This window comes from Osmia lignaria, chromosome 14 (genome assembly GCF_051020975.1).
Source record: "Osmia lignaria lignaria isolate PbOS001 chromosome 14, iyOsmLign1, whole genome shotgun sequence".
Taxonomy (NCBI): Eukaryota; Metazoa; Arthropoda; class Insecta; order Hymenoptera; family Megachilidae; genus Osmia; species Osmia lignaria.
The window spans coordinates 7,492,563-7,518,876 of NC_135045.1; the positions used below are offsets into that span (position 1 = coordinate 7,492,563).

A 26,314-nucleotide genomic window follows, 5' to 3' on the forward strand; every position below is an offset into this window, starting at 1 on the left:
TTTGACTCCGACCACTTGGACGCACAAACGCAACGGGTTTGAGCTAGTCTCAGCAAGAGCTTTCTAGCGACGTATGAAGCGTATCTCTAACCCTAGTTGTTCTCAAGTCGAAATGTGACACGGACGGATGTCTTTGCGCTTTATACATATATAAGATTTTATCCAGATGAAGAGAAGAAATGTAAAATATCATGTAGAAAACGTCTTCCAACGTTAAGTTAAAATGTTTAAAAGTTTCTAATTTAAATAGCTTTTTCAAACGAATGATTTACATAGAAGATGTACAAACATAGAATTTCATAACAACGTTGTAATAATTAATCTTCTTTTACCAAAACTTTGTTTAAACAAATGTAATTTATTATAATGAATACAAATGAATATTTACTGAAATAAATATAAAAAAAAGGGTTTTTCTATTGTAATGTACAGCACTGCTATGTGCAATGTTGCCAAACCAAACAGTATTTTGGTCCGTATTCAACATTCCGCTGTTCGACCGATAGAGGAACAGCGCTGTAGATAGATTGTTTGTCAATATATTTGAGTTAGTTGATTTTTACTGGCTTTTTATGTGTAATGTAATCATTTCACAATGACCCAAAACATAAAAAAAGTATCCTGATTGTATATGTGTCAGAGTATTTAGTGCATATGTATAGAATATACTGACAATACTGTCAAAGAGAACGTCGTATATGTGCAATAATGATACTTTTATATGCAAGTGAGGAATTCCATCTGTTTCATTAAAGAAAATAATATTTGGAATGTTTGTTGTATTAGCAGAATTTAAACTTTGTTAAATCAATTCCTTTGAATCATACTTTATCATGGATGTTTAATATGAATACCAGTTTTCCAATTAATAAACTAAAAATTTATAATAAAACAAAAAAGACAGATAACCCTTAGTACAAAAAAAGTTCCAACATTGGCACTTTTAGTTGGTATGTTTATAAAATAAATAATACCTTACATTAAGAAACAAAAAATTGAAATAAGTATATATTTCTGTAATTAATTGATTCAATTGTTGGAAACAGTGTATGTATAATTACATACACATAGGTACAATTATCTGTCAAGTAACAACAAGTAATGGTATATTTAACACTACAAAATGTATTATGAATTATTTATTGCTCTTTATTGCTATGCTACAGTAATTTATATTTTGTTTGTTTTAGATACACTATAGAAAATGTATACCAGAATGACACAACAAAGAGATATAGGTGGTTTGTATTGTAAAGATGAATACATTCGACAATTGTGTATCCTGTTTAGTTGATGCACAAAATATTGTCTTAGACAATTGCAGATTATTTTTATTCAATATCTTTGTTGTTGCTCTTTTGGAGCATTCTGATTGTCATAAAGTATTCAGTGTTCATAAAATCTCTTTTAATGAGGCTGAAGGCACATATAGGAAGGCGAACTCTCTTTTGAGAAGGTACAGTGTTTTAAAACTGACTTTCATGAACAATGAACCATTCGGGAAGTGGAAAACGTCAGGCGAAGGTTTTGGAAGAAAACTATTGGGACTGTAGTGTCTGCACATATAGAAATACCGCAGAAGCATTTAAGTGCCTCATGTGTGACGTCCGAAAAGGAACTTCTACGCGGAAACCCCGCATAAATCCCCAACTTGTGGCACAACAGGTTATAATGTTATAAAATTTTGGTATAATATGTTCTTAATATATTATGACAATAATAACACATATTAAGAGTATAATGTAAATTAAGGAATATAATTATATTAACAGCACTTTATATGTAGGTTGCACAGCAACAATATGTACCACTTTTGAAACCAGGAAAGAAGGAGGGTGGAAGTGGAGGTAGTACAACGAGTAGTGGTAAAGAAAAAGACCGTAAATTGGATAAGCCACGACGCAAAAATAGGCATCCGCCTCGTCTTAAAAATATAGATCGTAGTACGGCTCAAACCAATGAAGTGACAGTAAATAATGTTACTGTCGTTATTACAGAATATAAGCCCAAAGTAAAAAAAAGTTCAGATCAGTCTGGTTTATCTAGCAGTGCTTCTTCTGAAAATGGAAGCCAACATGATTCTAATCAAGATTCTAGAAGTCTGGATATAGGAACGGATGCTTAGCTCAATGCTATATCACATATGTGTATGAATTAATCTAATTAATATATTGCATAATGTATGTCAATCTCCATGGACTGTGCTCCATCCTGTAGACAAAAACAACCATTTTGTCTATATGTTACAGGTTATATAATATTCAATGAGGTCAGATTGTTTTATGCTATCAGTGGAATCATTGAATTATGTCTTCAATACAATATAAGAAGTATGTCTTGCATCATTGTTTCATACTGATGTCAAAATTGTCTATTTCATTATAATAATCTACTTCGTATATAAAATGTCAACAGAAGTTAGTTGTACTTAATGTTATTTATTTTATAGTTTGACAGTATTCTAAATTAATTTTTAATATTTGATTAAATATTTTAGATAATTTTACTAGTGTCATTTCGGATATTATTCTATTTATTTATTGATTGTAATGAATGCATTATATGCATTAACACGGCAAATGTAATTTGATAATCTATTGTTGACATAACAATGCCCACATGACTTTCATTGAATCTATAACACCACTGCCAGAAAGCATGTTGTAACATTGTTAATTAGAATATTTTAATGAACTCATTTATGTATAATACGAAATATTTAACTTGTTTATTTAATAATTACTAGAATGGAGAATTACGAAACTGGCATTGGTACGTACATACCTATATCCCATTCCAAATTATTTATAAATTCGATCTGTTCCAAGCTTTATACTTTCATAGCAATTAATTTCATTGATGAAAAAATTTTTAATTTATACATAGATATATACAAAAGATTATGTAATTAAAACGCGTAACATAGTACGTAATATAAAAAGGAATAAGTGACATACGGTTTTACATATTTTAAGTAGATTTGAATTTATAACAAAAGATTTTTGTTAACTTTGATTGCTCATTATCATGAAACACAGGTGTAATTTTTATGTACTTCTTTATTGCCCATACTTTAATAATACTAGAATATATAGATTCAATATACTGTTAAAAGAAAATAATATTTGACCAATCTATTAAATATTAATTTTCTTAAGTAGTAAAATTTAAAAAAAAATATTTTTTTTTAGTATACTACAATAGAGCTAGAATGCTGCTACAGCTAGCTCATATTAGTTACTGCCTGATCACTTGTAACTGTGATTTATAATTTTTTCCTTGTATTTATTTTTAAACATTTTACGTTACCAGGTAATAAATAGCATTACCGAATTGAATCACACAAAATTTGTTGTGAGTGTAAGGACCATAAATAACAGAATTATTTTGTAACTGCATGAAGATGTAAAATGTTATATGTACAACCAATTCTTTTTAAATTCGTGTAAAATATTTGAATGCTAGTTAGATTGAAATATAAAAAGTAACTTGTCATTGCAATTACTATTGTTTATCATAAACATGAAAGTAAATAATACTTTTACAGACATTTATACATACAACTATTGCATTATATAGGTAATAAAGAATTATGTAATCATGCAATGTTAAAGAAAAATTATAATAACGATACCTGAAATTCTTATAGTTGCCATTGGTAAATTGTTCTCCATAAATGTCACCAATTTTATAAATTTTATAAAATGAACGTCAAATTTACATTGAATAGAAAATAATTCTAACTTTTTGCGTTTATCATTGAACTTGCGAAACACTACTTTTGTTCTGGTATCATAATTTACTTTTGCCGAAAACAAATGATTTTCGTGAAAAATGTTTTACATGATATTAGAATATTCACAATTTATTATTAATTTTACAACTTATACGGTACACAATATATTTTGAAAATCCGAACTTCTTACTATGACACATATTTAATAATCACTGATTCGAAATATACTTTTTAAATAATTTAATTTTTTGTAATTTTATGATATTGGATATATAAATAAAAAATTTTTACCAATTGTCTTTAATGTATAAAAAAAGTGTTGAAATTATATTGAATTTGTGTGTGTTGTAAATGATTAGAACAAAATTACTATGTTGTACAGACTGTAAAACTTTCGAAAACTATTGTTGAAATTAACATTATATTATTGCAAAGAAAAATAAACTACATGTTTTAAGAAGAAAGAATAAAATTATAATTTAATCATCCAAGTATATTCCTTTTTAATGTTTTATTTATATCATAACAATATACAAGTATCAAAATACGGGTACTGTACCTTTAATTTGCAGTCTTTACAAAATTCATCATTGAGATTTGACTGTTTTATGTACTGCCCTTTTTGTGTTTAGTTAATGTTTTCGGTCCACGCGCGTTAAGCATCATTGAATCCATATTTTCAGTTACATCCACCATTTCTTCTGTATCATCTTGTGGACTGGTATTGTGATTATTCCCTCTCGGTGCAGCATCTATTCTAGATTGAAATCTTTCGCGTACTGTATAGAAACAAAATTATATATTTTGTTTAAATATTACGAATGTCTAATTATACGAAAATGTAAAATTTGTTGTAAATATACCTTCTGGTATATCCAAGAAATTAAATACTTTATAGTTGCATGATTTACTGTCTCCGCCAGCAGCAAATACAAACGGGTTATCTGGATTTGGTGCAAGACATAGTAGGGCACCAAGATTACTTTTCTTTTCTAAAATTAACTGTGGTTCCGCGGTATTAATAATATCCCATATTTTTATAATACCGTCATTTGCCGAGGTAACAAGAAGACCAGGACATGATGAGCTAAGAGATAAACCTGAAGTCACAATGTAGAAATTATACCCTGTGTTAACTTTAATTATTTTCACTTAAGTCTCACCAACATTTACCTGTAACTTCGTTTGTGTGAGCTTCTATACTCCAAATAGGTTTATCTTCTCTAATATCAGCATAGTGTAAGTATCCATTAGTAGTACTTACCTGAAATGAGTGTAACACGTTTATATATGTATATCTCATGTTACATATAAAAGTTAAATATTTAATGTACCTACTATACAGTAATTTGAATCAAAATGATTCCATAACACTCTTTCTACTTCTCCTGATACTTCCCAACACTTCACAATTGTTTGATATCTGCAGTCAAATAATCTCACTACCCTAGATACAAAATTAAATATAAATATTTGAAAAATAACTGAGAAATATTTCTAATTAATTAAAAATTAATAGACATACTTATCTGCACAACCTGTCAATAGCTGATGTGTTTTTGTTGGATGCCACTGTATTGATTGAACTTTTTCATTAAAAGAAGCAAACTTATTGACAGGTGTTCCATTCTCTAAATCCCATAGTAGAACTGTTTGATCAGCTGACCCACTAGCAAGAACATGTCTGAAAGAAGTTGATAGTGTTACGTTTAATGATAAGTATACAATTTTTAATTTTAATTGTATTATATCACTGACACATAATTTTCATTCCATGCCAAATCTAACACAGCATCCTTGTGTCCAACACGTTTTTGATTTTTCTTTTTACTTGGTTTTCTACCAAGTTTATAAGCTGGTTCTAAGCAATCTATTAAATCCAAATCCCATACATCTATTACAGAAGTCATATTTCCAATTGCACATAAATTACCTTGAAAAAAACAATGGCATTTGTATTTAAAACTTATAATTTCATAAATATTATTTTTACTTACTTAGTTTTGAATCTGCAGGATCATAATTAAGCCATTCTATACACAATGGGAATGATGGCAACAATATGTCATGATGACAATAAAATGAACCTTCAGCTTCGTTATAAACTGAGAAGACAAATAAATCATTTGTAAAAATATAAGTTTGTTCATCAGAAAATAAAAATTCAGATATTTTAGACAAACCAAATATTTCTAAAATGCTAGCATCTCCATCAACACGTCCTAGTAATACAAGATTGTCATCACTTTTAATAGCATCATCTTCTTTTTCAGAATCATCATCTTCCCCTGTCACTAAGGGATCTTTACCATCTTCTCCAAAAGATGCAATATTCTTAATACTGCAATGTATGTTACTGGCTGCATATAAAAATGAATATTTTAAGAAAAAATTTGACTCTTATTATTAATATAACACATCAAATTATTTATCATACATTCTTCATCATATTTGTCAAAGTTATATTCATCAGTTACATCAAGCTCGGATTCTATTTCAATTTTCTGTTCTTTAGTGTTATCCTGTTCTCCATCTGAATCATTTTCAGCATCTCTAAGAAAACAGAAATGTTTTAATAATTGTAAAATTATTTTTCTATTAACTAATCACAAATTATTATAATACCTACTGTAATTCAAATTGTGTTTGTTTTATAATCAGTTCCAACTCTTGTGGTGTCAATTGAACCTAAAAGATCCAGAACAAATATTCAATATGTTATATGAAACAATAATAGCTAGGCTTATATTAAGATGAATTAAAAGCAAAAAGTTGACTCAAATCTGAATTGAATTTTGAATTTTATGTTAATAATTAACCTTTTGAGGGGTTGTAGAGGCAACACCTTTTTTTACCCAAACTGTACACGGTATTACATTCATTTTTTATGTTTATATATTTACATTAAGAATTATAATACAAATATTTACAATTTCGTATAATAATGTTGAATATTAAGATCAATATAGAAATCCACGTGGTGCATTTGCATCTCACATTGCACGTGGAGATGACTCAGATATAAAAGGACAGAACGTGCCTTTGTTACCGAAGGGGTTATGATTTTAACGATCCAGATTACGATGCGTGCGCCTTCTATGTACGCCTACCGCATGACAGTCTGTCAAAAGTAGTATTTTGTAATCTTAATATTTAAGATTTATTAAATTTATATACATTTATAAATTGAAATTTGGTATCTATAATTAGGGATATTAAAAATGACTGCTGTAAGTTGAGAAATTATGTTACGTTCGCTTTTAAAATGGTATGATTTGAATCTTTTCAGGTTATAACTGATTTAAATGTCCTAAGATAGATACACAATTTTTGTATCAATAGATCTTTATTTTATTAAAAAGAAATATATAACATAATAATTTAATAAAATTACGTTATTTATTTTTTAATTTTTATTATTTCAGGAATTAAAAAAGTTTCTTTACGGGCTTCTAAGTAGCGTAGAAGGACTTCACAGTATATTGATAACAGATAGGGATGGGGTACCTGTTATTTCTGTTGCTGATGAGAAAGCACCAGAATTAGCCATGAGAGCAAGTTTCTTGTCTACATTTGGAATGGCTACAGACCAAGGAAGTAAATTAGGACTTGGAAAAAATAAAACTATTATATGCATGTATAGTAGTTATCAGGTAACAAAACAGTACATGTTTGTACAATATGTTATTACATTTTTGTATTACATTATGTTTTTCTCTTAAAACATATATAACTTGTTTCACAGGTCGTTCAAATGAACAAGTTACCTTTAGTTATTAGTTTTATTGCTGGTCATAACTGTAATACAGGTCATATTTTATCTTTGGAAAGTAAAATTGATCCAATCCTAAGCAATTTAAAAAATGCAGTAGTGGAAGCCTGATGGTTACCTGTTGTGCATTACGGGTGATAAATACCAAATGTTTACAGTTAAATTTGGTAAACACTTGTAATGAACACAAATATTACAAATAATGCTAGAGACTTTATTACATTATTGTTTGTCTAATTTACAAAAAATATTCAAATTACAATTTTTTATATTTGTATTTCCTTTCATTACCATTTTTATATATTTTAAATAGCTATTTGAAAGGAAGAAAGTATCTGAAATATTTTATAACAGAATAATGTAAGAAGTGGAGAAAAGATTTTAAAGACTTTACAAATTTTTGTAATAAATAGAAAACAGTTTCTATTGTACATCATCAAAGAAACATTTCAATACTTTGCAATATGTAATTTATATTAAAAATTAGAGTATAAATGTTTAAAGAAAAGTTATTCAAGTTTTACATGTGTAAATAGTATAAATCTGTGTAAAAAAAGGGTGATATTAAAGTATGTGTTATATGTGGTTATATCAGTAAATATTCTTAAACATATAAAAGTATATCATTTCAAATGAACATGTGGTATTAAACTATATAACAAAACTTTATAATTCATACACTAATGGCTTACCCTCTAACCCATTGAGAATGTTTTGTGCTGCAGTAATCGACATATCAGTCCTAGTTTTCACAGTAGCACTGCCCATATGTGGTATGATCACTGCAGTACATTATATACATATTAATGTACATAAAATTTTGCTAAATATTTCTATGATTAAATAATAAGCAAATACTATGTAAAATTGTAGAATATAATTTCTAATAATAAAATATTAATCAAACTTAGAAATAGTAATTTATTATCACCCGACATGTTTATAATGTTAAATGTATTTATATAATAAATGATACTAACCAGCATTAGGAAGTTTCAGAAGTTCATGGTCAGGAGGTAGTGGTTCAGGGTCCGTAACATCTAGTCCGGCCGCAAAAATAGTTTTATTACGAAGTGCTTTAACCAGAGCTTCCATATTTACAACCTTTCCACGTCCAACGTTTACAAATACTGCCGTTTTTTTCATTTGACCGAAAGTATTGTCGTTAAACAATCCCCTTGTTTCATTAGTTAACGGTACAGCAACGATTACAAAGTCACTTTGTTCAAGAAGCTCATCAAGGGATACAAAATGGGCGCCAAGTTCATCCCCTACTCAGAATTTAAATATTTAATAAAACTCTATTAAATTATTGATGCGTTTCATTTTACCGTACCTGCTTTTTTACGAGAATGACCTGTATAAACAAAACGACCCACATCAAATCCTTTTAATTGTTTGACAATAGCTTGCCCAATATTGCCCAAACCAACGATACCAACAGTTGATCCTTGGAAACCGTGACCGAGCAACCATTGCAGATGACTGTCCACTTGACCTCTACATTTATGAAAAAATTAGATTTAAAGCTTTTAAGCTTTTTAATGGAAAATTTGAAGTCTCTTTCTAGTTACTGTTCAAGTTTCAGACGTCCTTCGTGAGTTCGTCTCGCTGCGCCTAACGCCAAGAATACAGCAATTTCTGCAACTGCAGCCGATAAAACTATAGGTGTATTACCGACTTTAATACCTCTTCTTTTAATTTCGGGAACGTCCAAATGATCGTAACCAGCTGATATCGTTGAAACTACTTTCAAGTTTGGTCCTGTTATATATTTTAATAAATAAATGTATGATTAAATATGGTATTCTATCAGCTAATCAAATTTCAAATTTCAAATTAATTGACCATGTCTTTTTATTTAAAAATTTGAAATTCTATAAAAGTATAGCTTACTACTATTACATATTTACCTGCAATATCAAGAAATTCACTATTTACATTAATGTGACTTGTAATAAATACCGCATCGTGTCCTGGTAGAGCTTGTAGCACATCTTCGCGTTTAGTCTTATAAGTTTGAATGATTGTGACATCGCATCTTAATACAAAAGAATGTTTAAATATTAGAATAATTTAAAATTAAATTTGTCTTAATTTTGTTATGAAAACAATTTGCTTACTTTGTACGTAAAAGATCTATACCAGCAGAAGGCACATCGTTACTAGTGACTAATACACGTGGTTTCATTGTAGCGTTTCTGTGTCGTTATTACTTTGTAAACTGATTAACCCGGGATATTCCTCGCATTATATAAGCGCAAGATCTGATTATACGCGCAAGCGCGATCTGACATAAAGATAACAAATGATATTTTTTTTTGTAGCTCACGTATAATAGCTACACCTATACGTCTGTAATCTATAAACTTACACTTTTTAATGGATACAATTACATAGACAGAAATAAAGTTAAACATCATTAAAATGAAAGTATTTATTCTGCAGTTACTAAATGTGTATTATTTTTGTAATTTTGTAATTTTTGTAAAGAAGTGATAAGAATTGAAGTAGTAGGTATCAAAAAGTAGTGCGCCTATTTGTATCAAGCTACTTTACTACCTCCTTCGTTATATACGTCCCTGTTCAGTACAGACGCTACTTTCTTTCAATGATAGACAAGTTAGCACATATCTGACATGTAGTTGAGATAATTTACACATCAATCATTGTCAATAAAAATATCAATATGTCAAGATAGTAGCGTAACTGCATTTTTATCATAGAATAATCGATGTTCTTCTACCGAACGTAGATTAGATTAATATTCTTATTATTAAACGTTTTGTCTATTCATATCATTAAGATTAATATCATTAATATTTTTGATTACTGTAAAATAAAATGCTATATTACTATAAAATTGAAAACTATAATTGAATAAAAAATGCATCTAATATTTTTAACAATCAAATAAACTGTGTATTGTATTTATCTGAAATGTATAGTTACGTATTAACAAATTAAATCCCAACTCCTTCGGTGATTCCAAAACGTGTAGTAACAGGGAAACATGTAACAGAGATACATCGTACGTGTTTATTTCCCGCGAATATAAGTATAATTCCTGCTTCTTTTCATATGCACATAACAAAGCGCATAAAAATGATCGTAGACGTAGCATGTATAACATCGTTATTGTATATAGTTCAGTATATTACATACAATGATCCTCATCTGAAACGAATTCAAGGAAATTTCTAGTTAATATAGCAAAATGTGATTGAAACTATATTTGAGGTGTTGCATGCGTGTATTACCCGTTCACAATAAATGTACCTTCTAAAATTTTTGTAACAGGAAACTATAATATACGGAGGTAAAATTATAACTACATACTCGCTTATTGACTACCTACGCCATTCTAGGAGAACAATGTGTAAGCAAGAATTACTATCTTCTATAGTAGGAAAGCATAACGTACTTTAAACTTTAAGCATTCAACAAAGTTTTATAAGTGCTTACGTACGCATATAACTGTAATTTATAATTTAATGGTTAATATATTTAGAAGTTATAGTAGAATAATATGAATTATAAACATATGGTGAATTTTTATTTATAGTAGATAATAATAAAAAAGAATTTAGATTGCATTCAATATTTACATTTTAATAATCAAGTAGAATTTTAAATTGCACATTTCAGATAACAGGAAAGTTAAGATATTTTCTTCCATCATCAACCACGATATCCTGTTATGATCATCATTTTCGTCCATTAATTTCCTTCATAACAATTACCTAGTTTAAAGATTAAATTGTATGAAAACAAAGTTTATACCTATTTAAAACATAAATAATGTAATTTTTTAATTGATGTTATGAAGTTTGATTAGATATTACTGTTCGCAGTACCTGAGAGACTAAAGTATGTATGTTTTAACGAAGTTGGTAATTGAACGTATAACATACTCAAACTTTCAATGCTGTACACAATATTTATATTATGTTACTTGTGTTCCTGTATAGAATAAAAAAATTGTACTGCATCTTAATTTGTACTGTAAATGTTACATTTAAATCATCTGTCACGTTCTAATCTTGGGGTCTACGTCATGACCTCTTTTGATGGTATTACCAATATAACAAATAAGGCTAATACGATTTTTTAATTTATATTACATGTTATGATATTTTGTTTACAAGATCAACATATGACAAAGATCAATGTAAAATAAAGGCTTTATTACAATGTATCATATAAACACCGTATATTTGTATTTTTTTAAACGAGTTTCAATTTTACCGTTGGTAGCATACTGTTTTAAAAATACGATTTCCGATCTGAACTCGAAAACCTCTCGATATTTACAGACAGACGAAACCGGTTAATAGAACTTTACTTAAAACAATTTGAATGTGTATTTAAACTTGCACTAACTCTTTATAGTATTTTTTTATAACTTATATACATAATAAATGTTTTTTATAAGTACTTCGAGGTTATGAAGCATTACATTCATAACAAATCCGAAGCATGTTCCACGTTTAAATTAGAATCAGCATATACGAAAGTAGATAATACGAAACTAATAATATATTTCAAATATTAAAACATAAAATGAAGTGGGTACCACGATACTTTACAGGACCAATTTTACTTGGTTTATCCTTAACAAGTGTTAGCATTGCTGTAATATATGTATTATATAAAAAGGTAAGATCAAATCAAAGGTAAGATCAGTTTATCTACTTATAGATGTATGTATTTCTACTTTAATTAATTTAATTAAACAGGATGAAGACGATGCACAGTCTAGAAGAAACAATGTTGAAGTTTCAAGACGAGTTACAATAGAATGTAAAGTACCTAAACAACATGTACCTGCTGTTATTGGAAGAGGTGGTTCAATGATACAAGATGTACAAAATAAAACAGAAACGCAAATACATTTTAAGAAAGAGGATGTTGAATGTTCTGAACGTATTTGCATCATAAGAGGAAGCCATGAAGCTACCCAATTGGCTGAAAAGATGATAAAGTCTATAATTGAAAATCAGCCAATAATTGAAATATATGAAATGTATGTACCACAGAAGGCATGTGGAAGGATAATCGGAAAAGGTGGAGAAGTTATACAACATATTCAGATAAGTTCCGGTGCAAAGATCATTGTTGAAAGTGGCTATGATCCCTATAATCCAAGTATGTTACTTTTTTGCACAAATGTTTCTAATTGTGTCTTTTTTTTCATAACTAATACTAATCTATTACAGATGTGGAAAGAAGGATCATTATAAAGGGAACAAGCGAACAAATTGCTGCAGCTTTGTCACAAATTGAAGACAAAGTTCAGGAGGAAAAAGAGACACGTGCAAAAATAGAGGCTTCTTCTGCAACAAGATTGCCTAGAGGTAGATTGTCTCCACGCAACACCACTGTTAGTGCAGCTGAACAATCACAAACAGCTGAACCTTTATCATTACAAAGTATGCAGTGCATCTAATTCAAACAGCGCAATAATGAATGTCAATTGGTTTAAACTAATTATATGTTATTTTTAGCTACTGATGGAGTAATGGAAGTGTATGTATCAGCAGCAGAAAATCCTGCTCAATTTTGGATTCAAGTTGTCGGTCCTGGAACTATAGCTTTAGACGAATTAGTTTCTAAAATGACTGTATATTACAATGATGAAGAAAATCAGCAAGTACATGCATTACAAAATGTAAATATATAACCATATATTGGACTTTTGAAATAACATTTTGGTTAGTTATTTTGATTATGTTATTTGTTTTAGGTAACATTTGGCCAAATGGTTGCTGCGAAGTTTAGTTTTGACAAACAGTGGTACCGAGCTGAAATTATTTCTGCTCCTGAAAATGGTCAGTGTGAAGTATATTTCGTGGACTATGGAGATCATGAAGTGGTTCAATTGGACTCTGTACTACAACTTCGAACCGACTTTTTAAGCTTACGGTTACAGGCAATTGAGTGCTCCTTATCCAACATTAAACCACGGTAAGCGACTTAATGTTATCTTTTATTTTCATTTAAGTTCATTGATAAAATATTCCTGTTTTACGCATATAAAATTCTTAGCAATATATTATGGATTTACAATGATCTATTAATTTGTTTTGATTTATTTAAAAAAAGGGTAAAGTTAATTACTTAATTCACTATCGTCCATATTACTCGATCTTGAACTGCCAATACCAGCCTCGCAAACTTCATTGAACAATTCTGGATTCACTTGTTCCATCATTTTCCATGCTAAACTTTTATTCAGTATTGTTATATTTTCCTCGCAGTATGCTAAACTTGCTTTCTTCAGTGCATCACAGTCAAATTGATCAGCAACCAGAAGCCTACTTGCTATGTTTTCGGGTGTTATTGTTTCAATAAGATTCCTCTCGCAAAGTTCTTTCAATCCTAGAAAACAATTATAAATCATTTTATAGTTGATATTATATTTTCGTTTAATCGTTCAATTTCATAACTCATGGTACCTTGTAAACAAAAATGGTCAGCAAGAGATAAAAGTTGAGAAGCCAAATTATCAAGATTGTCCACATGATCAGTGTATATGTATCTTAACAATTCTTCTACCACCTCTTTATTAAGATGCAACAATTCCAGGAAGTATGTGTAGTCATCCTAAATTATTTCAAATACATGATATTGTAATAAAGTCGTTACTTAGAAAATCTAATAAAATAAAGGGCAAATACTCACTCTTGAAATTAGCAAACTCGGTTAGGAAAAAACATCACTCATAAATTACATACATTCCTGTGATATAATGCAGGATTATGTTAGCTTAGTATACAAAATTATTAATAATTACATAATTTATTATTCTATAGAAAATCAAAAATAATCTTTACTTAATATGAATCTATAACATCGTCGGTAGAGAAAAATTTTTTTTTGATAAGCCAAATCAAATTCAAATAACAAAGACATTCATTTGTTAGTGTGTTTGTTCAACACAAAAGAGATTATTTTGAGCATTCTGTAACACAGGTGCAGAGTAACGCCTGGCACGTACACTAAAACATTTGTTTTCTTTAGAAATCACGTTTCCTACATGTGATTCTGGCGTATCTGATATTTTATCTTCTGCGGTATCCGTATTTTTCTGTTCATCGGATTTCCTTAAGGGCGACATCATTTCAGCCAGAATGTGACTGCGAGCAGCTAATATATTACTGTGAACTGGAATCTCTGTGATATTTAAACCTCCACATGATAATTTGGTATCAGCACTATATGGGTGTTTGAGTAGTCTAGCCATATCCTGTAGCACATTAATTTTACAACTAATTATTTTTTAATTTATAGAGTTAACGGCGATTGGCACTAAAAGGTTCGAAAATTCCGAAATTCTAGAATTCTAAAATACGAGACTTGGCCCACCCTAGAATATTTGAAGTACTTGCCTGGGACAAGTTATGTTTCTCGCTTTCGTATTGGATTATCTGTATCTTCACCATTAACAGAATTTCACCATTCTTATTTAAATGCCTATCGACGATGGATAAATCCCTGTAGCCCAAGGAAATAATATCTAAACAGGATTTTAACTCGAGTACTGTCCTGCTAACGTGACAATACTCCCAATATTTAACGTCGGCATTGAAAACTGCAAATTGAAATCGTATCTTTGCTTGTTCCGCTTCATCTACGGTGCAGTTCAACATGTTCAGGCACAATACCACTGGGTTTATCATTCTTTTCCCTGTCACCAAACACCGCACCATTCTTTCGTTTAATAAAATCAATATTGATCATTGTTTCAGACGATGATGAAATATAGGAATATGCATTGAATTGTGAACTGGCCAATGTTTAATCAAATTGATGATTCATTTAACTATTATTAAACAAATTTAGTTGTTAGACAATATAAGAACCTTGAAGCATAGGTGAGCATATTTGTGACTAAGAAATAATTTTTTATTTGAAATTATTGAAGTTGTAATCATTAGATAATTGCATGGTGATAGTGGGACAGCAGTAATGATGATGATGAGAATCGTTTTCCTTACCGTCAGGATTCTTCCAAAACCTGATGGAAAGATTCCAAGTACTATGAATGCCATTTACATTTACGTCGAATGACGGGCTATCAATAAAGCTCTTCTTCAAAATGGATTTTTTATAATTCGGTACAGGCCATGTGTATTTGAACACCACGTCTGAAACTGTTGGTACTAGTAGCTCCATTTTATACTTCTCTCGTATAAATAGCAAAGCCTATAACATCAATTTATTATTTAATGAACTATTGTATTCCAAAAATTTGTTTTTCGTCAAATTCTTTTTCGAAGCATTACAATTAAAAGTACCAGTTTTAATGGCAGTGCTGCAAACAAAGCTGCAGTGATATTTTTTTTTTCTTTTACTATGCTGTAGCAGCACTTTTCGTGCATTTTATTTTGGCCGTTTCGCAATTCACTTTCGATTCTTTCGCATCCGTCTGTCTAGCGGCAAATGTAATTCTCGTGGTGCAGTGTAATTGCAGCGTGCAGTCACGATAAAGCTTTGAGAAAGTGCGCAAAACGCTTTGCCGATTGTTAAACTCTCGCGTTGCACATGCACAAAGTTTTAGGTATAAATCGCAGGTTCAACGGTAGTACATGAACGTCTGGCGCAATGCCAGTTTTCGATCTTAATTTATCTTTATTTAATACTGCATTTTGGGATATGAAGCTGCATGGACAGCTTGTGTAAAATTTCAAAGACGAATAGAAATGAGTAATTTTCTCAATTTCAGTACACATTAATAATGCTATGAGATATTAAAAATCACAAATAAATTCATCACAAATAATAGCCCGTTGAAATTGCTGGGTGAATTTAATCGAGGCTTTTGAATGCACAATTTCAATTGAGGCGTGTTTTCCAGTCGACGAAAATCAGATATAAGTTTAATTCAACCATAGTCAGATTGATTTATCCCATCGAAGCAATTATTTTATTTAATCTATTATTGTAATTTAAAATCGAGGGAAAAGTAAAAATAAAAATTGAAGTAATAATTTGAAATATTTGAAAATTTCAAATATCTATTATCACTCAGAAATGAAATGAGCCTGGTATAGTGTCATGAGTATGATTAGAATGAGGATAGATTCCTGTCGGTAGTTGAATGCGAATTTAATCAATCTGACCGAATAGCATGGCTCGCATCGCGTGCCTCGAAACAGCTAATCATCGGTGCAACCTCGAAGATAATGCACACACGATGGTTTTCGAGTTGGAATTACCACGGTACCTAAGGTCTTCGGTTACACGCGACACAACGAGGGCAAAACCGACGAGTACCTCGTTGCCAGAAACCCGCAGACCACTCCTAAACGCTTTCTATTTTCGTTACAGTTGTTTCTGTCAATTTTGATTTTTCAAAGTGCAAAGCATCTTTTGTTTTTCCATTATCAAACATCTTAACTTATCCTATCATTCTCATTTCATTTCATTTCATTTTGATTTCTTATGCGTTTTAGTGCTTTTTTTCATTTAATTTTTTTACTGTTTTAGGCTTTCATAAAGGTCTAAAAATATTATAAGATACTTATCAAACACTCTACTACATCATACATCAAAGATTCATTACACAAGGGTTAAAACTGTGTTTCATAAAAACAAAAATTTAGAGGAAAGTAAACTTCAGATCATCTGTGGAGAGTTAATCTACCTAAAATATATGGAGACATAGTAAACTGAACGTTTACAAAGTTTAGAAACTAAAAATATCCTCATAACTCTATAAATAAGTGATAAAACTTTTATGGAAATTTACATAATACACAAGTATGAATGAGAGGACAGTGAAGGTGACAAAAGGTCCCTTTGCAACAACAAGAAGCACAATGAAACCATTAGCTTTAAGAGCAAATTAACAAATGAAATAATCACACTGAATGGTCCTTAATTGACGATAACGATGTCCAAGACCATTACAAATACAAATCTATTAAGATCCTTCATTTCTAATTGTAGAGGTACTTGTATTATTCTTCGATTTTGGTTTCTCATTCTCTATGTCAACTTTAAAATTTATTATTTATAATATGATAGGCAGAACATTGGCGACACAGCAAGCTTGGCAACATTCCTCTTTGACATTCAAACTCCACCACTTGACACTGTTTCACATCAAAAAGAGCATGAGAACACACATTTACCAAGTAAATGTATACTTACGTGAATATAACGTCTGTAATAACGTTCATTAATGCATCGAACTCAACAATATTTCTTGTTAATAAAAAAAGCCACACGAATTGAATGTTTTGCACTGTGCATTTAATGTTTCATGTGTGTTCACAACACAAAGTAAAGCAAAAAGAAAAAGAAAATTATAATTTTAATTCACTGTTTATAATTACAATAGTTTTTTGCCTTGATTGATTAATTATCAATGAATTAATATTTTGTTATTATGTTGTCACAGTGAGAATTGTATTCAAGTATAATAGACAATATCACTGGTACTTGTGCTTTCTATTGTCTCTTATGTCTCTTTGTCTTTTTTTAACGAGGATATTGTTCACCACGAGGATCGTGAAACGACTGAGACACTCTGTCCATTACTGAGAGTCCTATGCTCATCTTCCACTTCATCTTCTCGCACGTGTACACTTGTGCTGTGCCGTTTATAAATGGAACAAGACGCCCCGAAACTGCTTAAGCCTTGGTAAATGGGGGTGCTTCACGCACATGTTCTTTGTTTCGTGTTACGATACCTCTATTATCCTCAAATTCGGCTTTGAAACAGGGTTAATGGTAATTGCAGAGAGGAAGAATGATATGAAAAGTGGATAACTGAGGCGAGAACAAAGTGACTTGAAAATCTAATCTAAAGTCTAGATTAAAGATTAAAGTAATGATTCTACAAAAAAATGTTAAGACAGTACTTAAATACTTAAAGTACTAAGCATCGCATGATACTTCATTTGATATCATTTAATTTTTTTTTATCTTCTATTATTTTAAAATTCTGCTCAGTTGCACAGGACACCCTGTATGCACTATTTCTGAGATTCTTCTTGAAGTTATATTGCATAAATATTCACATGTTTTGTTTATCTGGCTCAATCATCTGGTTACAGTAACTGGTGTAAAATTAGTATGAGGAAAATTACCAAAGTTTAATACAACATTCCTTGAATACCATTCGATGCCTTGAATCCAATTCAAGAATTGAATGTTCCATGACACTGTAGGTATAAGGTGACTTAATAAAAAATTTGTTATTCTAGAATGTTATTTATATATTTAACGAAGTATATTAATGTCTTAAATTGATGGGACGAAATAACATTTCTGGGCATGCGATTGTCTTCCTGTTGCCAAATCACCGACATGTTTATTACGATAAATTTCGTAGTAACTTCGCAATACGAGGATTCGCCACGGCCAATATCTGGTTGGAAAATTTATCAATGATACTTGGTTTAAGCAACAAATATATTGCTAAGAAGATATAAATCATGATATTTAATCATTCGCAGTTAGAGATTACGTGGAAGAGTTAAATATAGAAGAAGCAATTTTTAATATTGTATGTTTCTTATTTTCTATGATTCAGAGGCAACGAGTGGAGCAGCGAGGCTTGCGAGAGATTCGAAGAACTCACTTGGCTAGCTGAGTGGAAAATGTTGATAGCTGAAATCAAAAGTTACAAAGAACGAGCTGTTAGCTATGGGAAATCTAGACGTGAAGGATTACCAATCCCTTATGTTGATCTTTATGACAGAAACAATAAGGTAAGTAAACTGAGTATTAAGTTATACATTATTTCATTTGTTATATAAACTATACAAAACTGAATTTCATTTCTCTTCTCCATTATGAAATCGTATTATACTTTTGTATAATAATTTTCATATGTCTGATTCAAATAGAACATCAATATCGGTCAACAACTGATAAACGAAGGTTTTGCTGAGCCAGAAGAAGCACTATTGTCGGCAGCTTCTTCAACACTGTCGTTATCTAATGAAAGCCACGAAATCACTGGTATCTCAAGCCCTGTATCAATTTCACCGTTGGCAAAACGAACACTGAGCCCAGAAACACCTGCAAACACTTCACTTAAATTGGATTCGACCATCGAGTTTACAGACTCATCCATCATCGATCTTCAAACACCCAACGAAATTGATCTTACAACACCACTGGTGAGACTTCGTATTCATACTGTGATATCTGGATTAATAAGAACGATTCCTATAGAAATTTAAGCATCACCCACATATGACAATCAATACATTAAAATAGGACACTCTGTATACAGAACCATTGTAAAATCAATTTTACCTATAAATTCCTCGAGTTCACAGACATGGTTTGGACAAGAAATAAGATTTCTTCCATGTAATAGTGAAACGGGATCGAACGTATAATAGAAAGTCCATCGACATCCGTTTTTCCGTCTCGCCACGGAAAGCACGCTTGCTTGCGGTTAACCGTTAACACAACCGGGTCATTAGTATCCTCTGTATCGATTTCTTTCAGAGACGACATGGCGTGCCGATCGATGAAATTGATCTCGTCACACCGGTGAAGGATGAGACGGATCGGTTCATCGAGAACGAGAGGAAACTACGTCGAGAGGACGGGGGCGGTGATTATCTACGAAACGGAAATAGTAATCAACACGACAAATCTAAGGTGCAGTTGAAAATTGAAAAAGCATCGCAATTCGCTCCGGCTGGATACGAGAGTGATTTATCCAATGACTCGGACGAACTGGAATTGGGGTAAATAAATCAAAAGAAAAAAGTTAGACACCCTAATGAAGATCTGTGAACCATTTCCTTTAGCTTTATAGACAGTCTAGATAAGCCATATAGAATTAGTTTGTTCCGTCGAAATAACGTAGAATTTATAAGTAAGAAAATCCTGTGTGCTTTGCGTTATTGGCAATTGTTTTTTGTCTATATCAAAACGTTCCATGCTGCGTGAAAGTTTCAAAGTAAATTCAATTATATTTCTACATTGCTTCAATGTTAAATAATATTCTTTTTTTATTTCTAATCAAATGGTATGGGATACCGGTGACCCACGTAGCATAGAATGTTTCAAATTTCAACTTTGTACACTAACGCTTTTTACCTTGATAAGACCGTTTGTAATACATCCGTAATTTATAGTAGATTATGGAAATACATATATACTATACAATTTATATTCTATTCAAGATTAATTGTTGGTTTCAAGTCATTTGGAAATTGAACATTACCTGATGTTCAACTGTTTTACATGTTTTATCTTGTGTAAAAATAAAACATCGTAAAAGAGATGAGTTCTTTTGATATGGCCGAAGAAATGCCTTTGAATAGGCAATTGATTTTGAACAGGTTGTAATGATGCGTTTATAATGTTTATACAAGTGATTTTTATTAATCACATGCGTTTTTTATCACACAATTTTTTATTATATAAGGATCGTGAATTGATACTGAATTTCTATAAAGTGATACAGATAAAGATTGACTATATTACTTGAGACAGAGGAGCTGTTAATGATCTGTGCTATTATTAATACAACTTTGATAATATGAAGTTTCTTCCAACTGTTAGATACTATCAAACTATAAAACAAGTTGTTCTGCATTCTGGGCGAATATTAAAGAGCGTCCAACGAAACAACGACCTTGATAACAGTTAAGACATATTAAGAACAATTGCGACACGAAGCACAGTAAAATCCAAAAAATTTTCCTAATATGTACTTCCAAGTAGTCACGTAGTGCTACTGTTTAAGTCGTGCCTTGTTTTCTTCGTAACACATTCATTATAAAGTATGCTCAAGATTAACACGTTGACTGCATTTGGGTCACCGGTAGCCCACGCTTAAAATTTATATAATGGAATAATTAATAAAAGAAAAAAACAGGTGAACTATGTGTAATAAAAGTAAAAATAAGTAATTAAAGCATAATTGTATTAGACATGGCTATTTTCTATTTTTGTACCAGTCAACGTGTTATAAAAAGGAATGCGCGTTAAATTGCTTCGCGCATAATTGCTTTCATTAAAACATGGCGTGTAAAAAGAGAATGTAAGTATTACGACGCAAAGAGTTAAAGAAGACCTACTACGGGTCGTATATTTTTATAAAACAATACGAGAATAATATTAATTGATCGTAACCGAAGAGAAAGAGAGACAAGATAAAAAACATTTCTGTTAATGTATTTACTTAACGTTAAACGAAACTCGTTGTTGTTTCTTTTAGTTTATCTTTTTGTTTTCAAGTTATCTTATTTCCTTTAATGGTAAAATGTACAATAAGAACTGAATGTTCTAACGAATAAAATGATCGTTCTCTGAAGTTATTTATCTGTTCACCTCTAACGGAACCCTAAATCGTTTCCTTTCACTCGATCCATCGCGCTGCTTTCTCGGATTACGGCATCGTGATACCAGATCAACGATTTTTCGGGGCTTCTTGTCCACGAGTAAAAGTCGGAACAGCGGAGACAACCGCAAAAAACATAGGGCAAAGCACTCGGTGAAGAGGAATAGTAGTGGTAGTAAGAGGAACAAGCGATATCGGAAGTTACCGCAGTGGAACAGTGAGTACATACATACAACTTACTTGCCTGACCAACAACCCGATCCATATCTGTTTCCACTGTTACCCTTTTGCGGTCCTGTGTCTACTATGATTAGTTATCGGTTTTTATTCCAATAGATTTTATATCCACGGTGAATGACTATTAGATTTATGTTATAACTTCCTACTTCATTAACAAAACAATTCTTTCAATTTCGTTACCTAACTTAAAGAATACATAGTTCACATATTTGATTCTCTAATACTCTAATGTGTTCTGAGCTTCTAGACCATTTTATAAATCAAAGTTTATGCGACGTATTAAAATGATTGAAAAGGAATGAAAAGGATTGAATTTTTAAACTTACTTGTATACAGCTGTCAAAATAAAAAAAGTCGATCAGCGTCATCTAGCGGACAGTGCTCGCGGCTGAACTTTTGGTACCAGGATACATAATAGAATGCGAAGAGGTATTCGAGAATTGTACGACAAGGACAAAGCACTGCGCAACAAGGACAGACATATGCTCCCGAAAACAAAATGGCGTCATTTTCGAAAATCTACTTCGTTAAGAATGAAAATTAATTTCTTTCCCCCTGCGTATAATTTATACGCTTCCGTGATTGCTTATTAAAATAAAGCAATATTAAATTGTTCACATATGTATAGTTTTTAGACATTTTACGCTAAATTATATACATAACAAATATAGAGACGAAGGCACGGATACGGCTGTGACGTTATTGACATTTTTGACTATTTGTTAATTAATTCTAATTAATTTATGGTATTTTATGATTGGAAAATGAAGTCTAGTTCAATAACTACTTTCTCAACATTAAATGTCACACGAGTCCTGAATTACTAATCAATAGCAAATAGAATATTTATAAATACCATACTTGAAAGTTTCTACGAACACAGAATTTGATTCTGTGAAATTATGACACTAGACAAATTGTACACAGAAAATAAGTAATTAATCGTTTCAATATGTTAATAATTGTTCGGGATGACGCCGTTCTGATTTGGGTGTGGCTATGTCTTCCCTTGTCGCACACTTATGCGATACTTCTTCACGTCCTACTATCCTGATACCAAAAGAGCAGCCGCGAGCATCGCTCGCTAGATGACACTGATCAAAATTTCATTTACCCGCGAAATACGTGCGTCAAAATTTGAACTCGTACAAGTAAAACGTTCTAATTCTATGTTCTAGTTCAACTAATGTTTAAATTTTAATTGAAAGCTCTTTAGACAGCAATATAAATTGAAAAAGTATTCCCTTTAAACTACGAAATAAAGCATTCTCAATACTAATTGTGTTTGAACGTAAAGCAAACACAAACAATGGTCAAACTGAGTTTTCTTACTTCCTAAACGAACACAAAAAACTTGCCGATTTTTGTGTTATTCGCCGCAGCAATCATTCTGGAATAAAGTAAATATTGGTTAAAGAAGCACTCCAAATAATTGCTGTTGCTCGGTGGTGTTCAGAGATCGGGGAAAATGAGAAAGCTGTGGCCGAGCGAAACGTATAAAACGATGTTAACTCGACCTCTCTCTTCAGTTCGACTAATATCTAAACTGTCAACAACAACGAGCAGACCGGAGATGAATAATTCGGTAAATTTATATTTCTCTTACAATTAAACCTTTCAATGTCATCTGTTATTCGGTACGTGTTTCTGAACCATCTTTGTGTTAGAACAGTGAAGATGTTTCAAGTCTTCTGAAGAGATGGTTTATTTTTTTAATTGCCCTATTGTCACTGTGTCTTTGTTTTCTCTCATAATTTCATACGATTGAATTAATACAAAAGATATATCAAACGATCGACGTTTTCGAAACAATAGGACGCGCTCTAATTGATCCCATTAGTCGAACTGTTAATCACCGGAAGAACTTATTAGGTCGATGATACCTTGTCTTTAAATTGCGAGTACCAGTTAATTGGTTGGTCGTAAACTAAGTAATAACCGATAAAACGAACCCGATCGATCGATTGAACGATTAATCCGACAGGAATAAGAAAATTTCTATTTCCAAATAAGATGTTATAGAATCATGGAAACATATTTGATCTATAATTTTATGATTAAACAAATAAATAGGACGAAGGTAAATTAAAATTTTTCTGTTAAATTTGTTCAAGGGTGGGTCTTTGTAATTGCAATCCGTTACCTTGACCTTTTTCACGTATCTCTCGGGTCTGATATTAAATAATTACGCATTCGTGCTTGAAGTGGCTCGTCGAAAGCTGCATCGTTACTCGAATCGAGGGAAAGGAAATTATATACTGAGTAAATTTGTTTTGCTACTTCGTTTGCATTCATGATTACTAGATAGTATTTAACGATACTATTCATTATATTATTTCAGATAGTAACATTGCTTCTGTTGTGCGGCGTTTATGGTGTTTCGGCGGGTCGTCGTTACATCGCCATACCAATCGATGGACTCGACGTGATCGAACTAAGCCCAGTAACATTACCTGTACCCAGAATCACTCGACAAACCGAGGCATATGTACCCGTAGAAGTTCCTAGTGTTTCTCAGGAAGAGTTGAAGAATCCTCGAGCGGAAAGGTCCGCCACTCATATCCTAGATTACGTGGATTTCGGTGGACAAACCAATTCCAATGGAGCTTTCAGTTGGTACACTGATTATCCAGCTCATCATTGATGAATCCAATGAATATCAGATTATGGATATTAGGAACGATCCATTAATTCCAATTTTGAAGATTAAGAAATGTTATACGTATTCTGAATTGTTTGATCGTTGAAATGTTGGTCAAGGATTGTTAATTAAAATGATTAATACGTTAATTGCCATATTTAAAAATGACTGCAAATTTTGGCAGATTTCCGATATTCAAATTTTCTATATATATTTCAATAAATAAAAAATGTTCAGCTAGCTTGTTAATGGTATTCTTGTAAGAATTGTTAAAATGAAATACTTGTTAAGATGTATACATTGTTACGATTGTTTTCAATTATTGTTATAATAAAGTTGATTAATTTTAAACGTTTCTTTCATTGTGTTATCAACGAAAGTCTAACAATTGCAATTTTAATATTCCGAGTATTAATTTAATAACAAAAATGTAACAAATATTCAGAACAATGCGCAAATTACGCGCATGTATTACCGTCCCGAAATCAATATACTCACCTAGAATACCACCAATTCAACCAGATACATTTGCATAGTTTGGATAATGCAATTGCACTGTACCGAATACAATTCAATACAACAAATGAATCCACAGTGAATCGGATATGCCAAAATCGGCTCCACATCCGGTTCTTGTCTGCTTTCGTAACAAAATACAGAAAAGAAGGAACCGAGCGTATAATAGGTATTCAGAGTAATAATAGTTTTATTTTTCCGGTATATCATACCCATCGTTACAATACAATAAATAGCGAGAGAACGACAGTGTCTTTGTGTCTCTGTTTTTTTTTGTTTGTTTGTTTTTTTAAGTTAATATCTATAATTTTAGGTACAACGATAACAATCTCGTCGAGGCGAGCATCATTCCTATCCATGGCGGAATTAAATTTAACGAGCCAACGATTTTCACGAATCACGAATCCTTTAAGTACCTTCAATATCTGAGCCATCTCTAGCCGGCAACAAACGGTGAGAAACGATAGGATCGATTGGAACGCTCGTTATTATTCTCGTCACGCTCTTCCTTTCGGTTTCCTCGTTCTTTTCACGCTCGTTTAACACAAATTTTCACGAAATTCAGGAAACACGCAACAATCATTCTCCGTCATTAACGATTGATTGATCGGAATGGTATGTTCTAATTAACGAAACCGATTTAGCGTATATCGCTGTCTTTCTATCATAAAAAGTATTATATTTTAGGAACTGAAGAGATTGAAAAATATTGTCTGTAAATTTTCTTGCAACTTGTTTCTTGAACAGCGTGAATAATTCTTTGGGATGTAAAATAGAGCAAACGATAGATAACTCCTCTTTTATCGAACAGGTCGAGCTTACAAAGATCAGAATTGAGCTATGAATGTATAACACGGAAAACCACAGAAATCTAAATTATAAAAACAGGAAATTTCTTCGGTAAAATACGATCGTTTCGATGCTCATTCTTACAGATAATTACTCGTATCCTGTTCCGCGCTGAGACCTCCGTGCAAATACAATCATAGCCACAACAGATTTATACATTGTCGATCGTTGAAACATTCATTACTTCTTCAGCTTCAGGAATATTTCTTACGGCGTTCAGGTAAATCGTTTCGCGCG

The 26,314-nt window shown here is 31.3% G+C and overlaps 7 protein-coding genes across 18 annotated transcripts; 4 read left to right on the forward strand and 3 right to left on the reverse strand.

Moving 5' to 3' along the window:
• Window positions 1-394: 394 nt before the first annotated feature.
• Window positions 395-3,953, forward strand: RYBP (ring and YY1 binding protein). Of its 4 annotated transcripts, XM_034327324.2 has the most exons (4): window positions 395-950; window positions 1,047-1,104; window positions 1,191-1,665; window positions 1,787-3,953. In XM_034327324.2, exons 3-4 carry the CDS (start codon window positions 1,489-1,491, stop codon window positions 2,123-2,125), a joined length of 516 nt encoding a protein of 171 aa, XP_034183215.1. In that variant the 5' UTR covers window positions 395-950; window positions 1,047-1,104; window positions 1,191-1,488; the 3' UTR covers window positions 2,126-3,953. The 4 variants fall into 4 exon arrangements, with proteins under 4 accessions (XP_034183215.1, XP_034183214.1, XP_034183216.1 ...); XM_034327323.2 differs by having other exon boundaries at window positions 395-1,104; XM_034327325.2 differs by lacking the exon at window positions 1,047-1,104.
• A 246-nt stretch (window positions 3,954-4,199) lies between these two features.
• Window positions 4,200-6,766, reverse strand: LOC143306084 (periodic tryptophan protein 1 homolog). Its single transcript, XM_076692346.1, has 11 exons — window positions 6,556-6,766; window positions 6,366-6,424; window positions 6,174-6,289; window positions 5,920-6,096; window positions 5,734-5,841; window positions 5,495-5,669; window positions 5,262-5,420; window positions 5,075-5,183; window positions 4,910-5,000; window positions 4,600-4,836; window positions 4,200-4,515 (listed from the first exon to the last, which is right to left on the reverse strand). The coding sequence occupies exons 1-11, from the start codon at window positions 6,616-6,618 to the stop codon at window positions 4,343-4,345; spliced, it is 1,467 nt and encodes a 488-aa protein (XP_076548461.1). The 5' UTR covers window positions 6,619-6,766; the 3' UTR covers window positions 4,200-4,342.
• A 39-nt stretch (window positions 6,767-6,805) lies between these two features.
• Window positions 6,806-7,790, forward strand: Lamtor3 (Late endosomal/lysosomal adaptor, MAPK and MTOR activator 3). The gene is made up of 3 exons (XM_034327330.2): window positions 6,806-6,966; window positions 7,162-7,389; window positions 7,482-7,790. The coding sequence occupies exons 1-3, from the start codon at window positions 6,958-6,960 to the stop codon at window positions 7,617-7,619; spliced, it is 375 nt and encodes a 124-aa protein (XP_034183221.2). The 5' UTR covers window positions 6,806-6,957; the 3' UTR covers window positions 7,620-7,790.
• A 230-nt stretch (window positions 7,791-8,020) lies between these two features.
• LOC117605700 (glyoxylate reductase/hydroxypyruvate reductase) lies at window positions 8,021-10,589 on the reverse strand. Its single transcript, XM_034327322.2, has 7 exons — window positions 10,461-10,589; window positions 9,632-9,798; window positions 9,422-9,549; window positions 9,083-9,272; window positions 8,845-9,008; window positions 8,489-8,779; window positions 8,021-8,290 (listed from the first exon to the last, which is right to left on the reverse strand). The coding sequence occupies exons 2-7, from the start codon at window positions 9,697-9,699 to the stop codon at window positions 8,175-8,177; spliced, it is 957 nt and encodes a 318-aa protein (XP_034183213.1). The 5' UTR covers window positions 9,700-9,798; window positions 10,461-10,589; the 3' UTR covers window positions 8,021-8,174.
• Window positions 10,590-10,650: 61 nt separating this feature from the next.
• On the reverse strand, window positions 10,651-22,454 carry LOC117605699 (protein roadkill). Of its 9 annotated transcripts, none has more exons than XM_034327319.2 (7): window positions 17,852-18,373; window positions 15,509-15,716; window positions 14,900-15,198; window positions 14,509-14,757; window positions 13,967-14,114; window positions 13,629-13,889; window positions 11,117-11,251 (listed from the first exon to the last, which is right to left on the reverse strand). In XM_034327319.2, exons 2-7 carry the CDS (start codon window positions 15,684-15,686, stop codon window positions 11,229-11,231), a joined length of 1,158 nt encoding a protein of 385 aa, XP_034183210.1. In that variant the 5' UTR covers window positions 15,687-15,716; window positions 17,852-18,373; the 3' UTR covers window positions 11,117-11,228. The 9 variants fall into 9 exon arrangements, with proteins under 9 accessions (XP_034183203.2, XP_034183210.1, XP_034183209.1 ...); XM_034327318.2 differs by having other exon boundaries at window positions 17,667-18,371; XM_034327317.2 differs by lacking the exon at window positions 17,852-18,373 and adding an exon at window positions 15,797-17,642 and having other exon boundaries at window positions 14,900-15,141.
• On the forward strand, window positions 12,033-21,804 carry papi (tudor and KH domain containing protein papi). The gene is made up of 8 exons (XM_034327308.2): window positions 12,033-12,167; window positions 12,248-12,656; window positions 12,728-12,940; window positions 13,016-13,179; window positions 13,255-13,475; window positions 19,054-19,231; window positions 19,370-19,645; window positions 19,983-21,804. Exons 1-8 carry the CDS (start codon window positions 12,072-12,074, stop codon window positions 20,229-20,231), a joined length of 1,806 nt encoding a protein of 601 aa, XP_034183199.2. The 5' UTR covers window positions 12,033-12,071; the 3' UTR covers window positions 20,232-21,804.
• Window positions 22,455-23,159: 705 nt separating the features above from the next.
• LOC117605702 (uncharacterized) lies at window positions 23,160-24,956 on the forward strand. Its single transcript, XM_034327329.2, has 2 exons — window positions 23,160-23,656; window positions 24,413-24,956. The coding sequence occupies exons 1-2, from the start codon at window positions 23,540-23,542 to the stop codon at window positions 24,713-24,715; spliced, it is 420 nt and encodes a 139-aa protein (XP_034183220.2). The 5' UTR covers window positions 23,160-23,539; the 3' UTR covers window positions 24,716-24,956.
• Window positions 24,957-26,314: the final 1,358 nt, after the last annotated feature.

Excerpts from the sequence above, each read along its gene's own strand:
- RYBP (XM_034327323.2), top strand. The coding sequence starts at position 1,489 with ATGAACCATTCGGGAAGTGGAAAACGTCAGGCGAAGGTTTTGGAAGAA. Across the intron at positions 1,666-1,786 it reads CCCAACTTGTGGCACAACAG|GTTGCACAGCAACAATATGT; the intron begins GTTATAATGTTA and ends CTTTATATGTAG.
- LOC143306084 (XM_076692346.1), bottom strand. The coding sequence starts at position 6,618 with ATGAATGTAATACCGTGTACAGTTTGGGTAAAAAAAGGTGTTGCCTCT. Across the intron at positions 6,097-6,173 it reads TGACAAATATGATGAAGAAT|CCAGTAACATACATTGCAGT; the intron begins GTATGATAAATA and ends TTTTATATGCAG. Across the intron at positions 4,837-4,909 it reads TCACACAAACGAAGTTACAG|GTTTATCTCTTAGCTCATCA; the intron begins GTAAATGTTGGT and ends TTGTGACTTCAG.
- Lamtor3 (XM_034327330.2), top strand. Across the intron at positions 7,390-7,481 it reads GCATGTATAGTAGTTATCAG|GTCGTTCAAATGAACAAGTT; the intron begins GTAACAAAACAG and ends CTTGTTTCACAG.
- LOC117605700 (XM_034327322.2), bottom strand. The coding sequence starts at position 9,699 with ATGAAACCACGTGTATTAGTCACTAGTAACGATGTGCCTTCTGCTGGT. Across the intron at positions 9,009-9,082 it reads GGACGTCTGAAACTTGAACA|AGGTCAAGTGGACAGTCATC; the intron begins GTAACTAGAAAG and ends TCATAAATGTAG. Across the intron at positions 8,780-8,844 it reads TCATTCTCGTAAAAAAGCAG|GGGATGAACTTGGCGCCCAT; the intron begins GTACGGTAAAAT and ends AATTCTGAGTAG.
- papi (XM_034327308.2), top strand. The coding sequence starts at position 12,072 with ATGAAGTGGGTACCACGATACTTTACAGGACCAATTTTACTTGGTTTA. Across the intron at positions 12,657-12,727 it reads CTATGATCCCTATAATCCAA|ATGTGGAAAGAAGGATCATT; the intron begins GTATGTTACTTT and ends AATCTATTACAG. Across the intron at positions 13,180-13,254 it reads AAGTACATGCATTACAAAAT|GTAACATTTGGCCAAATGGT; the intron begins GTAAATATATAA and ends TATTTGTTTTAG.
- LOC117605699 (XM_034327313.2), bottom strand. The coding sequence starts at position 15,892 with ATGCACGAAAAGTGCTGCTACAGCATAGTAAAAGAAAAAAAAAATATC. Across the intron at positions 15,199-15,508 it reads GTTTTGGAAGAATCCTGACG|GGAAAAGAATGATAAACCCA; the intron begins GTAAGGAAAACG and ends GTTTGGTGACAG. Across the intron at positions 14,115-14,508 it reads AAGAAAACAAATGTTTTAGT|GATGACTACACATACTTCCT; the intron begins GTACGTGCCAGG and ends GAAATAATTTAG.
- LOC117605702 (XM_034327329.2), top strand. The coding sequence starts at position 23,540 with ATGAGAAAGCTGTGGCCGAGCGAAACGTATAAAACGATGTTAACTCGA. Across the intron at positions 23,657-24,412 it reads GACCGGAGATGAATAATTCG|ATAGTAACATTGCTTCTGTT; the intron begins GTAAATTTATAT and ends ATATTATTTCAG.